Source organism: Oratosquilla oratoria, chromosome 38 (genome assembly GCF_046742065.1).
Source record: "Oratosquilla oratoria isolate Oo_2021 chromosome 38, ASM4674206v1, whole genome shotgun sequence".
In the NCBI taxonomy this organism is placed as follows: domain Eukaryota; kingdom Metazoa; phylum Arthropoda; class Malacostraca; order Stomatopoda; family Squillidae; genus Oratosquilla; species Oratosquilla oratoria.
The window spans coordinates 39,109,741-39,124,740 of NC_134814.1; the positions used below are offsets into that span (position 1 = coordinate 39,109,741).

The following is a 15,000-nucleotide window of genomic DNA, read 5'->3' on the forward strand; positions in this document are numbered from 1 at the left end:
ATTTCATATTATTTTCTTATTTTATCCTAATTAAAATTTATTTCTCTTCATTTCTCTTCATTTTTTTTTTAGAAAATGCTATTTCCGCTGCATTTCTCGCCGGTTCCCCTAGTCCTTATCATTCAGTTAGAGGAATGCACTGACTCGACCTCAAGAATTAGTAGACATTTCCTTGCGGTACCTTGGAATGCCTTGCAGTGCCGTGCAGTACCTTGCAATGCCGTGCAGTGCCTTACAGTACCTTGCAATGCTGTGCAGTGCCGTGCAGTACCTTGCAATGCCGTGCAGTGCCTTGCAGTATCTTGCAATGCCGTGCAGTGCCTTGCAGTGCCGTGCATTACCTTTCAATGCCGCGCAGTGCCTTGCAGTACCTTGCAATACCTTGCAGTGCCGTGCAGTGCCTTACAGTGCCGTGCAGTATCTTGCAATGCCGTGCAGTGCCTTGCAGTACCTTGCAATGCCGTGCAGTGCCTTGCAATGTCGTGATGTGCCTTGCCGTACCTTGCAATGCCGTGCAGTGCATTGCATCTGTTTATTTTTATTTATTTGTTTATTTATTTATTATTTTATATATTTATTCATCTATATATCTATCTATTTATTTATCATTATTATTGACCGATCCTGCCGGATTCGATTCCGAGACAGCGTAGTCTAGTGGTATCGGAGTGGTCTCTCAAACACACAGCCAACGGTCATTTATTCATGACTATAAATGTTTTCATTGACCGATATATCTATAAATTATTAAACAATGATAACTTTTTTCTTAAAATTCGAGTAATACAGGGTGCTGGTGTCTTCTGGTATGGACAAGTTTTTATATTAATTAAACAAGTCGAGATAATTTCGTTCCGAAATTAATAAAGTGCGTGTGAGCCATTGCAAGACCTTAAGACAGCGTTTCCCAACCTTTTCCGACCATACAGTAGCACCCCTTGTTGTCATGTCTAAGCAGTCCAGCACCCCTATCTTGTTATTAGAAGGATAAAAGAAAGTGAAGTGTACTGCTTGATGATATATTTTCTTGATTCCTTAGAACTGAAACAAATTGACAATATTGTTTGTAGAAGAAATAAGAACACCCTAGAAAAATAAGATTGCATGGAAAAAGTCAAATATGCACAACTAGGTAATCGATGATACATATGTGATTTTTTGCGTGCATCATTTCCCAGCACCCCCTGTAATTGATTGCAGCACCCCCAGTAATTAAAACCAAATAGCTTTTAACTCTATTCAGATCTTAACACAATTTAACACCATATATATATAACCATTACACTATTTGATAACTAATACCTGATACTGAATTTAGATTTATTAATATTTACCTTCATCTATACATAGTAAATCACTATTATTATTATCTATACCCAAAATTGAATCTTAGAATTTAACAATTCGGCGTCTATGACCTCTGCAGTTACGACGCCAGATAACCTTTAATCAATCAATCAATCAATCAGCACCCCCAGGAGGTGCTAGCACCTCAGGTTGGGAAACACTGCCTTAAGAGATCTTGTTTTCTCTCAGATTACGAGACTCGTTCAAATACGACATCGTAACGAAAAGACTACGATAGTTTCAACAACGACATCGTAGCGAAAATGACTACGATAGTTTCAACAACGACATCGTAACGAAAAAACTACGATAGTTTCAACAACGACATCGTAACGAAAAGACTACGATAGTTTCAACGACATCGTAACGAAAACGACTACGATAGTTTCAACAACATCGGAAGGATATAAAATCCTCAACTGAATACAATCAATGAAACGCGTTAACCAGAGTCGAATATGTACAGATTGTCACCTTATCGAAGGAGTACAATGGAGTTGGGAGTGTCTGTGGCTTGTGGGAGTACCTGAGAGGTGCCTAAGGAGTGCCTGTGTTTTGTGGGAGTCCCTGAGAGGTCTCTGAGGAGTGCCTACTAGCGAGCAGACACCAAGTTGCGATTCTAAGAGGCGTATTGGACAGAGGGTCACATTATAGCACATGACGCTTATCAGACCTCTTTTAGTGATAAAGAGTGCGTCATGAGGTTTTTCATTAAGGGGGAGGAGGAGGAGGATGTGGGGGAGGGGAAAAGGAAGAGAGAAGAAAGAAGGCTTAGGGGAAGGGGAGTGAGAGGAAGTGGAGGAGAAGGGGAGGAGGTGAAGAGGAGGAGGAAGTATGAGAGGAGGAGGAGGAGGATGTGGGGGAGGGGAGAAGGAAGAGAGGAGGAAGAAGGAGTGAGAGGAAGTGGAGGAGAAGGGAGAGAGAGGGGGAGGAAGCGAAGAGGAGGAGGAAGTATGAGAGGAGGAGGAGGAGGAGGAGGAGGAGGATGTGGGGGAGGGGAGAAGGAAGAGAGGAGGAAGAAGGCTAAGGGGAAGGGGAGTGAGAGGAAGTGGAGAAGGGGAAGGAGATGAAGAGGAGGAGGAAGTATAAGAGGAGGAGGAGGAGGAGGAGGAGGAAGGGGGTGAATGGTGGTGGGACTAGACACCTCCGCCCTCTCCCCCCAACCGGAAATTGCAGATCTATTTTGGCTTCTGACGCTTGGTGGAACCTTTTATATATTTAATTCTGGTTAACGAGCAGACGATTTTATTCGCCTTAGGGAGAAGGTAGCAGACTCGCGATCGTAACCTCAATTTCATTCATCTATTTTGTTTTATTTTATTTTATTTTATTTTATTTTATTTATTAATATTCTTATCTGTTGATTTATCTATTTATATTTTTTATCTGTATTTATATACATTTCTGTTGTTTTGTCACTATGTTATGGAGTTAGTCAAATCATAATCTGCCCTTAGTTGTAAAGGAAATTAGTAAAAATAAGAGAATGTTGGTTTAAATATCTCATTCTGATGTATACTTCTGCATATCTCTGGTTGGAATGGAAAGAGAGATGGAGTAGAGAGTGAGAGGTTAGAGAGGGAGGAAGAAGGGAGAGGGAGGAGTACGAAGAAAGGAGACGGAGGAAGAGGAGGAGGAGGAGGAGGAGGAGTAAAAAGAGCAAGAGGAGCACGAGGAGGTGAGAGGAAGTAGAGGAGGAGGAGGAGAAAGAAGAGTAGCAGAAGGTGAGGAGGAGGAAATAGAGAAGGGAGAGGGCTAGGAGGAGGAGAGGGGAGGAAAAGGTGGTGGAGGAGGAGGAGGATGTGGTGGAGGAGGAGGAGGTGGTGGAGGAGGAGGAGGAGGAGGAGGTGGTGAAGGAGGAGGAGGAAGAGGAGGAGGAGAAGGAGGAGGTGGTGAAGGAGGAGGAGGAGGATGTGGTGGAGGAGGAGGAGGAGGAGGAAAAGGTGGTGGAAGAGGAGGAGGAGGAGGTAGTAGAGGAGGAGGAGGTATTAGAGGAGGAGGAGGTGGTGGAGGAGGAGGAGGAGGAGGAAGAGGAGGTGGAGGAGGAGGAGGAGGAGGTGATGGAGGAGGAGGAGGAGGAGCTTGGGCGGTGGAAAGTTGGCTGCTGTGTGTAGAGGCTTTTCATTGGCGCCGCGGACGTCACAGGTCAAATGAGGACAATACATGGAGGAGGAGGAGGAGGAGGAGGAGGAGGAGGAGGAGGAGGAGGCGACAGCAGCTGCAGTATATTCACCTGCTTGATAAAACAGTCTAGAATTAACCTGACTAAAATATCTTAGGTACGTTATAAGGTACAGTGTACATCTCAAGGTCCCGTTGCAAGGAATTAATGTATTTGTATTTGTGTATGTATGTGTGTATATGTACATCATGTTGACCCGCTCTCCCATGGCATATCGGTAGCCATCTCAGCTGAGCGACATCAACTTGAATAGGACACACACACACACACACACACACACACACACACACACACACACACACACACACACACACACACACACACACACACACACACACACACACACACACACACACACGCACACGCACACGCACACACGCACACACAACTCGGTGGCCCGGTTAGTAGGGTCCCCGACTGTCACTACGGCGGTCCGGGTACGAATCCTGCCCAGGGGTGAAATAATTTCAATATCGCTGCGCTTTGAGTCGTTACTCCAGCTCTCGTGGGCGAGGAGTTGGGGTGTGTGTGCGTGTAAGGTCACAGCATTACCCATATATCGGTCATACGAGCTCTGAGCTCTCTTCCGGGAGGGAAATAGCTGTCGATCACGAGTTGAGCACGTGATCCAAAGACCAAGGTGAATACACACACACGCACACGCAAACATACACACACACACACACACACACACACACACACACACACACACACACACACACACACACACACACAAGCACGCACGCACTCACAAACACACACCACACACACACACACACACACACACACACACACACACACACACACACACACACACACACACACACACACACACACACACACACACACACACACACACAAACTGCGCAGAGGACGGCTTAAGACAATCCATTTATAGTAGTATTTTAGTGATGTATGTTCGTATCAATCTGAGCTGTTGAGGTGCACAAGAGAGAGTATTGGTGCACAAGATGCGTGAAAGATTGTGACACCACAGTATGAAAAACAGTGAAATACTTGTGTAAAACATGAGGAGTTGACTGAATGTTTACGGAAAAGATCGGACCCCCTGAATGCTATTTTTTTTCCAACCTTGTGGATCTGAAGGTCAGATTTCTCCTCCCCCTTCCCTCCTTCCTCCCTTCCTTTCTTCCTGTTTTCCTGCATTTCTTTCTTCCTTCCTTTCTCCTTTTCTTTGTTCACCTTTCTTCATTCACCTTCTCTTCTCCTGTTCTTGTCTCCTTTCCTTCTTTACCTCATTTTCCCTTACTCCCTTTCTTCCTTCCTTTCTTCCTCCCCTCCCTCCCCTCCCTCCCTCTCCCCAGCATATGTCGTTAAGAATGGTTGCCATCACCGTCTACTTCGCATTTGGGGAGGCGATGGTGGGAAGGGAGTGTGAGCAAACAAACAAACAAGTACATGAACCATTCCTGGTGACAAATGGTGGGAAGAGTGAAGGAAGGGAGAGAAAGAGGGAGACTGGGATGATTTAAGAAAGTACATGTATACATATACCAAAGGCTTTTTACCCCTTACACGGGGGGTAGCCAAAAAGAAAAGGGAATAGAAACCACTCCCACCCATTCCATTTCCTATATATTCCACTCCCCTCCACCCTCCTCCCTCCCTCTTAACTTGGCACCTCCTAGATAACGGGTCATCCCTGCATCCTGTCCACTGCCCTGGGTCAGAAGCAATGTCGCACGACACAGCACATCCACAGCAAGGCCGCTTCATAAATTCGGCGACCCCCACTCTCCGTCCCCTCATGCAGAGGACGGCTTCTTTTCTATGTGTGTGTGTGTTTGTGTGTAAGAAAGTACTGGAAAGAAAGAAGGGAGAAAGGGACTACGAAGGGACAAAGGAGGAAGGATTGAAAAGAGGGAGGGAAGGAAGGAAAAAAGGGATGGAAGGAAAGAGAGGGAGGAGGTGATGAGGGAAAGAAGGAAAGGAAAGGAACTAGTAACGAAAAAAAGGTGAAAGAGGATGAAGAAAAGGAAGCAGGAAAGGTGGAAGACGATGAAGGAAAGGAAAGAAGGATGGAAGTGTGGAAGGAAGAGGAGGAATGTAAAGGATGGTGAGAATGAATGAATGAATTAATGGAGGAATGATGGAAGGAATGACTGAAAGAAGTGAAAAAAATATGGGAAGGAAGAGGGGTGACGATGTGACATGTCCAATGCATAATTAAGATTATCGAATACAGTTTGTGAATAGCAATATGAAAAATTTGCTTCCTAAAGACACAACCAGTATGTTATACAGGAGCAAGTCGAACGAACTAAAAACTCTCCAAAATGAACCAAGTGACATGTTCGATTCTTTGGCTCGGACATCGTATCGAGGAGTTACTGATAGCTGATACAGCTTTTTGTCGGATTAGCCAAGGCTCTCAAGCCCCCCACCCTGGCCTCCGCATGGGCACACTGCCCATGGCGTGGAGTTAAATATAAAAACGGGTGACAAAATGGGTGCACTTGCTCTACTTCAGCAGCAGCACACTCACCACCACCACCACCACCACCACAGCATTAGTTTCTGTCCAAAGCTTCTGAAGGTTACACCGAAGTAGACTTGCAGGATTCATTTGTTGCTTCATTTCTTTTTCGAGTAATGTTTATAATACAGGCAGTTCTTGTTTACATCAACTCCTCATGGAAGCCAAATGTTGATAAGAATGGTGGGGAATCTAATCGAAGTTTTGGACTACTGCCAATTGCAAGCTTCCGTAAGAGGAGGTAGGAAGAGGAGGAGGAGGAGGAGGTAGTGATGGTGGTGAGAGGAGGAAGAGGCGAAGAGGAAGAGTAATAGTGATGATGGGACGAGAAAGAGGAAATGAAGGATGAAGAGAAGTCTCCAACACAACCGAACCCTTGAATTAATTAAATAATTTTACATTCTATCGATGCACTAAACTACATTCGCAGTTCGCAGCTGTGTGTTAAGTGCATCTCACGTTAGGAACCCCCAAAAAATTATTTAAGACAGGAACACAGAGACGGTCCCAACAAAAGAAACCTCTCTGGAAAATACAGTTATCATCACAATAAGCCCCAATGCACGCAATCTCCCCATCCTGGAAACCCTATACATCGAATATATGAAACCGACCCTAAATATCCAATCTTCTGGTTTACAAACTTTACCGAGCATGAGGAGAACTTCATCTACCGGGACTAGCCAAGAATCGATGAGAACGAGCGGCACAAACGGCGAAGCAACAACTTAATACTGGCTACGTATACTGCCACTCATATTCATCTCTCCTGCCGAGACGATAACATTTCGCTCGAACAAGATCCACTAAGACTTAGAACATGGCAGTGCAGATGAATTCTTTCGAGAAAGTCTTCGTAAATTCAACTTGTATAGAACTATTATAAGAGAGGAGAAAAAACTTAGAAGCAAATACAAAATGCAGAACTAGACATGACGTTCAATAACATATCTTTTCAGAAAATCTTCTTCCCGTGTATATCCTTAATATATATATATATATATAATATATATATATACATATATATTTCATTAAAAGTGATAGACAATTCAGCATGCTATCACTTTTAATGAAACATGTTTGAGAGAAGACCTCCTGCCCATATATACCCTTAATATATATATATATGTTGTTATGAAGGTTGGACAGATGAGTGGAAAGGTGGTAGAGAAACACGGGTTATAGCGAGAACACTGTATTACTGACGTTTCGACTACAAGTCTTCTTCAGAGTGAAGAAGACTTGTAGTCGAAACGTCAGTAATAGTGTTCTCGCTCTAACCCGTGTTTCTCTACCACCTTTCCACTCATATATATATATCTATATATATATATATATATATATATATATATATATATATACATACACTGTGTGTGTGTGTGTGTGTGTGTGTGTGTGTGTGTGTGTGTGTGTGTGTGTGTGTGTGTGTGTGTGTGTGTGTGTGTACGTGTACACGCATACCAACATGTTTCGCTTAGTTCTGCCAAGTTTCAAATCTAGTGTGTGTGTGTGTGTTTGTGCGTGTTCTCGTCTGGTTTCATCACTGGGATTACGCACTATCTGGCTAATGCTGGACGATTTTGTTAGGCTGAGAGGGACCGACTGGTCAGCATTGCATTTCCACCATTTCTTACAGCAATGTCCAGCGCTTCTATCTTCTGTCGCCGAAGATATGAATTCACGGAGGTGGGGAAGGAGAAATTTAATCAGAAAATCAGAATACAAGAATAGCAGAAAAATGTTGGAAGAATACTTTTGGTAGGCACTGTATCCTCATGAAAAAAAGTTTTTGGTCCTTTTAGTAGATGTAGTCTTTAAAAAATGTAGTGTCTTTCTTATCACGAACTAAAAAAAAATCTTGGTGGACGGGATATTGAGATTCGTCTATATTGTATAGATATTGGAACCTATCAGAAGTCTCATAGTTCCATATACATCCAAGAAAAAAGTATACATTTATCCAGGCCTCACCCTCCCGAGGAGAGCCGCAAATATAAATGAAATATTCTGACGGCAGATGAATGTTCCATGTTCTACGGAACGTTGCAAGAGTTTGAGGCCGATTCACGTACGTGCTAACGTCACTGCATTCCAAATAGCTTCTATTCTTTTTCTTTTTCTTTTGCGTGAAACTGACGTGTACCTGTGTGTCATCACGCTAGACGGCTGATATTTATAGATATATATTAATAGATATATTTGGACGAGATCGTCCTTGGGAAGCATAGTGGAGGGCCCCCAGACGACGTTTTCTTCTTCCTCGCCCTCTCAATTTCTCGTTTTCTAAAGCTACAAAAGGAGGAGAAAGAGAAAGATAAGAAGGAGGAGAAGAAGGGATGGCAGGAAGGGGAGGAGCAGAAGGAGAAATAGGAGGAGAAGAGGGAGGAAGAGAAAAAGGAGGAGGAGGAGGACTAGGAGTCGCATAGTCGGCCTCTGTACAGGACCAGTCATGGAGTCGTTTTAAGGTTAAAAGAGGTTGAGAGGTGAATAAATACAGAAAGAGGAGAGAGAGAGAGAGGGGGTGGAAAGAGAGAGATAGGGGAGAGAGCGAGGGAGGAGAGAGCGAGATAAGGGAGATACAGAGATAAGGAATTACGAGAAAATGAGTCAAGAACATGATAAAATGAGAGACAAAGATATATAGATCTAGCGAGATAAGTGGAGTTGGGGAAGGAGGTGGAGGTTTCCGGCTCAGCTGGCCCTATTTTTCTTCTCGTCATAGTCACCTTGAAGATTTTCTCTCGACCAGGACCGTCGCAAAGCAATGTAGTGGAGTGTAGCAGATCTGATGCCAGAGGACTCAACCCTTATTAAGTCGACATATCTAAACGAGTAAATCCTCTGTACTGAACTCCATCTAATGGCATAAAAGTGTATGTGTATGCATGAATAATTACATACAAATAAATACACACACACATATGTATTAGTAAATCTAGGGAGTATTTTTTAATGCATTTCCTATTAAACGATACAGCATATTCGGCATACAAGATCATTAATGCCGAGTACGCTGTATCATTAATATATATATATATATATATATATATATATATATATGTGTGTGTGTGTGTGTGTGTGTGTGTGTGTGTGTGTGTGTGTGTGTGTGTGTGTGTGTGTGTGTGTGTGTGTGTGTATGTGTGTGTGTATGTATGTACAACACTGAATGGGCCCCAGTGAACAGATATACATTTTTATCAACCACAATTCACTTTAATTCTAAGCCATCAACATCGAAAGACTCGAGGAGGCCAGCATGCAGAAATTGAAACATGATACAGCCAAGGACTCGAACCTGTGCTAGCACGTGACAAGTGATAGTGACTTAACCGACTGCACAATCGGTTGTCACTACCACTTGTCACGTGCTAGCACAGGTTCGAGTCTTTGGCTGTACCACGTTTCAATTTCTGCATGCTGGCCTCCTCGAGTCTTTCGATGCTAATGGCTTAGAATTAAAGTGAATTGAGGTTGATAATATATATGTATATATATATATATATATATATATATATATATATATATATATATATATATATATATATATATATATATATACACACATGTGTGTGTGTTAGGCATTCACAAATCTACATCAATAAGTTAACTCTTTTGTCATGTGATGCGAGCAGTGCTTAAAATCGCTTCCCGCGTGTGGAACACTGCCAGATATATCAAATTTATATATTTCTTTTGAAGTAGTTTGAGATGATTCTATTGTAGTATTTGAGTTAGGTAGTTTTTGTAAGTCTGGTTAAGTGTGAAACTTTGCTGATTTTTGTTTCTTAGTTACTTTCTGTAAAGTTGAGTCGATCTGTCTGATTACGTTGGTTTGATGTGATTAATTACCTCATCATGGTAAAGTGAGAGAAGGATTAAATTAAATTCCAAATCTCTTTGGACTTCTTATTGAGTTTTCCGTCTGCTATGACATAAATTATATACAATCAATATTTTATTACTTTGTACGGTTACATATAGATGCTTTTTACCTTACAAATGTCATCCTAGTATGTGGCAACATTATTTACAATATTTAGTTTTATTGAAATGGACACATAATGATTTGACAAAGGTTAGTAATTTTATTTTACAAAAATGCTATATGCGTTAAGGGGACACTGCAGTAGTGGCGTGTTGACACAGGTTTTAGTTTCCATTTACAACCACAACCGTGCCAGCACGTTCGACACTACAATTTCACCAAACAAATAACCTTACCAAACCGGTTGAAGCCACTATAGTGAGCTGCAGAGGTTACTTCAACCCTCAAGGGAATAGACCCGGGGTCTTGCAGTGGACCACTAAGGTGTAGAGGGAGGTCAAAAAAGGGGGAGGGGGTTCATCCCAGAGGTCTTGAGATGGGAGTTGTGGGTGAGTGGGTTCTTGATTTGGCTATCCCTCTTGTAATAGGGAAAAGGCCGTTGGTACGTATGTTAAGTTTGTAAATTTGCCTAAACGATATACGTTGACATCTCTTGTTGTCTCAATTATTTTCCGTGTAACTGAGGTCAGGTTTGCAGGTTTGCATAACAGTAGATGATCTGGAGTGATTAGTGAGTTCATGAGTGAAGTGAGGAAGGGTGGGTTGGTATCTCTGTTTCTACGGTAGATTATCTCATTGATAACAGCTGTACGAGGAAATCCTCTCAGAGAACTTGGGACCACGACCGTAATGCAAGACTCCTGTATTCATGTAGTGTTCCACATTGTTTCGTACACTCCAAACGATACTTTTTGGACCGTGCAGAAGTTTTATTATTGCAGCTGAACGAACGGATATGGGAAGACGGTAGTGTTTCTGTATAAGCGAAAGTCACGCTGCCATGAAGACAATTAATTTACAGGTGGTGGAAGCACGCAGTATCAGCTGGGCTTGGATTTTTGCACCATCTGCCTAAGCGTGAGGAAGGTTCTATATGATTGTGTGTGTGTGTGTGTGCGTGTGCGTGTGTGTGTGTGTGCGATTCACCATGATTCACCATGATCTTGGATCACGTGTTGGACTCGTGATCGACAGCTATTTCCTTCCCGAAAGAGAGCTCAGAGCTCATATATGACCGATCTACGGGTAATGCTGTGACCTTACACGCACACATACACCCAACTCCCTGCCCACGAGAGTCGGAGTAACGACTTGCAGCGCAGCGATATGAATTATTTCAGCCTTGGGCGGGATTCAAACCCGGACCGCCGTGTTGGCGGCCGGGAAATATACCAATTGCGCTATCGAGTCGTGTGTGTGTGTGTGTGCGTGTGTTAGTATGTGTTTTGTGTGTGCGTGTGTTAGTATGTGTTTTGTGTGTGTGTGTGTTTGTATGTGTTTGTGTGTGTGTGTGTGTGTGTGTGTGTGTGTGTGTGTGTGTGTGTGTGTGTGTGTGTGTGTGTGTGTGTGTGTGTGTATGCGTGTGTGTAGGTAGGTAACCCAGTAACCAGGGATGGTCTCAATTGGCAAAGAAATCCAAGACTGTCAAAATGGTTTTGAAATTTTTGTATTTCATCTTTGGGATTAAATGTATTAGTTTCAGATGTTAGACAATATTCGAAGATTATATTGTATCCTGGTAAAAACAATGAAATCAGTGTGAAATTAGAAATACAAGTATACTAGATTCCACACACTTTATATCATAGCACCTGAGAAATTCCTCAGGAAGTGCACACAACAAATCTTCTTGTGTATCCAGAACAGTCATTAAATTGTTTGCCTGATTGAGAAGTGGTTAAGGGTCAATATTTGCGTTAAGGTTTGTTTGTCGGTCTCTCCAGAAGTGTAGTAGCAGAAACATTCAACCCTTAAACAAACAGACAGATAGACACAGACAGGCAGGCAGTGAAAGACAGACAGGCAGGCAGACAAACAAACACATGCAGACAGGCAGACAAACACATGCAGACAGGCAGACAAACAAACACAGGCAGACAGGCAGACAAACAAACACATACAGACAGGCAGACGCACAGGTAGACAGGCAGACAGTCATATGCAGAAACAGACAGACGGACAGACAGACAGACACAGACAGATAGACCGGCAGGCAAACACAGATAGATAAGCAGTTAGGCAGATGTAAAAGAATGAAAGAAAGAAAGAACCTTGCCTTATCTTGCCCTGGGTCACCCAGTACACAGAACCACTCAGGCCTAATACAAACTTGCTCGTATTTGTTGACGTGATCCGTGGTGCCATTGGAGGTGCTTGCTCACTCGTACGAAGTACGGTCGTATTTAGTAGACCGACGACCTTGTGTTGTCACAAGCTGCTCATAGATGGCGTCGCAATTGATACCTGTTCCCCGGAGGTTGCAAACATCCATGATGACTTCTGTTATTCCGAAACCTTGACCAAGACGCATCATCTTACTGTAAGCAGATGATAGCAAAAGGTTGCCGTTTAGCGAGTGTTTGGCTGGAATACGTACACACTCATTTTTACCTATGGCTGGAATTAATGTAGAGGTTGTTATTGATGGAGGTGTAAGGCTCGTTTCACACGTATCACCTTTTCGCCGTGCGCCATCCACGACATGACGTCACGCTTTCAAACAACCATGGGTGTCTATGGACTCCTTCACGTCAGATCGTGGTTGTGACGCGGTTATTTAGAGTACGACGTCGTGTGTTGGACGGCGCACGGCGAAAAGTCGTGATGTGTGAAATGACCTTAAGTGGGCAAGTAGTGAAGAGACTTCTGCCGATTCGTTCTTGCCCACTGTCATCATCGTACCTACGTCCCTCAGTCCTTTTTATCAACAACATACTACCTCTTGCCGTAAATACAAACTTACTTCTACAATATATTGCTTGCTGGGCCCTTCATGTACCAAACATTCTTGATATAAAGAATTCCCATTTTAGGGAAACATATCCGGCATGCCGGCGCCATAGGGAGTAAGACGACACGACAAAGCAAATATTCTTGGAGGCGTTCTTTATTACGAACGTCGCGAACAATGACTGCCAACATTGTTGGCAGAAAGTCTTGTGCACGGGTGACAAAAGTATTGAAGAAAACTATTGCCTTCGTATATCCGACGTACGTCATTCTTTGCCCATGAGGTCTTCAAGAATGCAATCGACGTCTTCCCCCACAGATGACCTCTCATCGTTTGAAATGACCTTTTCCCATTGTCTGCCCTTGACACTTCCCCCCTGCTGAATGAAATCACCTAGCGTTAGCCAGAATGAAGTATGTAAAGAGTGACTGTACTGAGCGTATCCAAATGACGTCATTTTACAAGGTTCTCGTCACCTGTCTTTGCGCGTTTGTGGTGAACTTCGACTAATCTTTGTCTTTTTCTTTCTCTTGCAGGACATGAGGGCGTGCGCGTTCGGGAGGGTAGTGGGAGCGGAAGGCCGGGCCTCCAGGGGGCAGAGGTCCAAACTGAAGGACGACTCACCTCCTCCAACGCCACTAAGGGCCCGGGAGCTGGCGGGGGGTCCGGGAGGACGCCAGCAGCTGCAGCAGCAACCCTGGAGGGGGGCGTGGCAGCTCCGGATGACGCTATTAACCTCCAGAGGAGGGTGGGACTCATCAGTGGGGTTGCTCTGATTGTCGGCACTATGATCGGTAAGTGGTCCTCCTCCTCCTCCTCCTCCTCCTCCTCCTCCTCCTCCTCCTCCTCCTCCTCCTCCTCCTCCTCCTCCTCCTCCTCCTCCTCCTCCTCCTCCTTCTCTTCTTCCTTCAAGAGGTTCCTCCCTCTTACCTTTATTGTTTCTTTGTTTGAACCTTGATTAAGTATGAGGCGCCTGGCGTCACACAGCTCCTTCAAGAAGGGGAGTCGTGTCGACAGGCAGGCTGAACCTCAAGAACTAGTCAAGGTAACGCCCTCTGTAAATTCTTGTTTTCTGTGGGTGGCAAACGACGAAGGGTATGGTTCGGCTGCTGAAAGAGATGGGATCGTTAACGGCCACAACCACCCAGGGTTTTGATCAATCGAAATCCTCTTCCTACATCCCCACTCAGTTAAATTTAATCGTCTGTTGTTTGCCGCAGCAAAGTTCTTAGTCACAGTGCCATGACTTGTTAGATGGAATGGGACAGAGTTATGGAGTGCTGTTGCCCATTTGCAACGATCTTGGCATATAGACTACAGTAGGATCTTTGTTTTAACTACAGGTACAAGATACAGTTTGTACCTGCCTTGGCATCCAACGTGCAAGATTGGTATCCTCAACCCGGAGATACATACATACTATAGATTTTGTATTGCAAACAAGCAGATGATATTATTTGATCGAAGAGGAGGAATATGGGAGAGAGCTGTTAGTGGAGGATTAGAGGTTTCTACGTGGATCGATCAATAAATCAAGGGGTCCGGTGGTCATGGAGCCCCATTTCAATTCAAGTCTACCCATCTCATCTCACCATCTCACCCATCTCCTGGTAGGCCGTCAGGCCTGTCGGCGACCAGCCTCCTCCAGTTCTCTCGGTCAAGGAATTCCGAGGCTGGTTCTGAGTTTCTCGAACAGTGGCAATTTTTAAGGAAGCGGTTTACTAAGCCTGTCCTCCCAACCATATTTATGTATGTGTACACTTATTGCTAAAACAACTCCTAAGTTTAAGCTAAAAATCTGGTCACCACGTGTAGCACTGTAGTACAAGAAAAAGGTTAACTAGAGCAACACTTAAAACAAAGGGGTTTACCTTAAACTTACGGAAGGCGGCAGCTTCCTCTCCGGGGAAGGAAGAAGGAAAAAAGAGCCTCGAGAAACGGGTTGACCCTCTCCATATAGGCTCGCCAATTTGACCTGATGGTCACTGCAGCCAGAGGCCGAAAGGTCAATAGGAAGTGTTTTTCTGTCCCACTTCAACTGGTAGCTAACAAGCTTAACCCAGTTACAAAACTCCGATGACAAGATGTCTTGACATTTGGTCAAATAAAACAAAAAATCATAATAAAACAACAAAATGTTTGATGATCAAACAGCACCAGAAAAATATGACGTCATCAGTCCTCCTCGAGGAGGAGGA

The 15,000-nt window shown here is 43.8% G+C and overlaps 1 protein-coding gene across 10 annotated transcripts in view; it reads left to right on the forward strand.

Moving 5' to 3' along the window:
* sbm (L-type amino acid transporter sobremesa) overlaps positions 1 to 15,000 on the forward strand; it is a 277,773-nt gene that overhangs the window by 213,284 nt on the left and 49,489 nt on the right. For all 10 annotated transcript variants that reach the window (XM_076176207.1, XM_076176208.1, XM_076176209.1 and 7 more), the window contains one exon: positions 13,339 to 13,596. In XM_076176207.1, the coding sequence (XP_076032322.1) occupies positions 13,339 to 13,596 (258 nt within the window). The remainder of the gene's footprint in view (positions 1 to 13,338; positions 13,597 to 15,000) is intronic.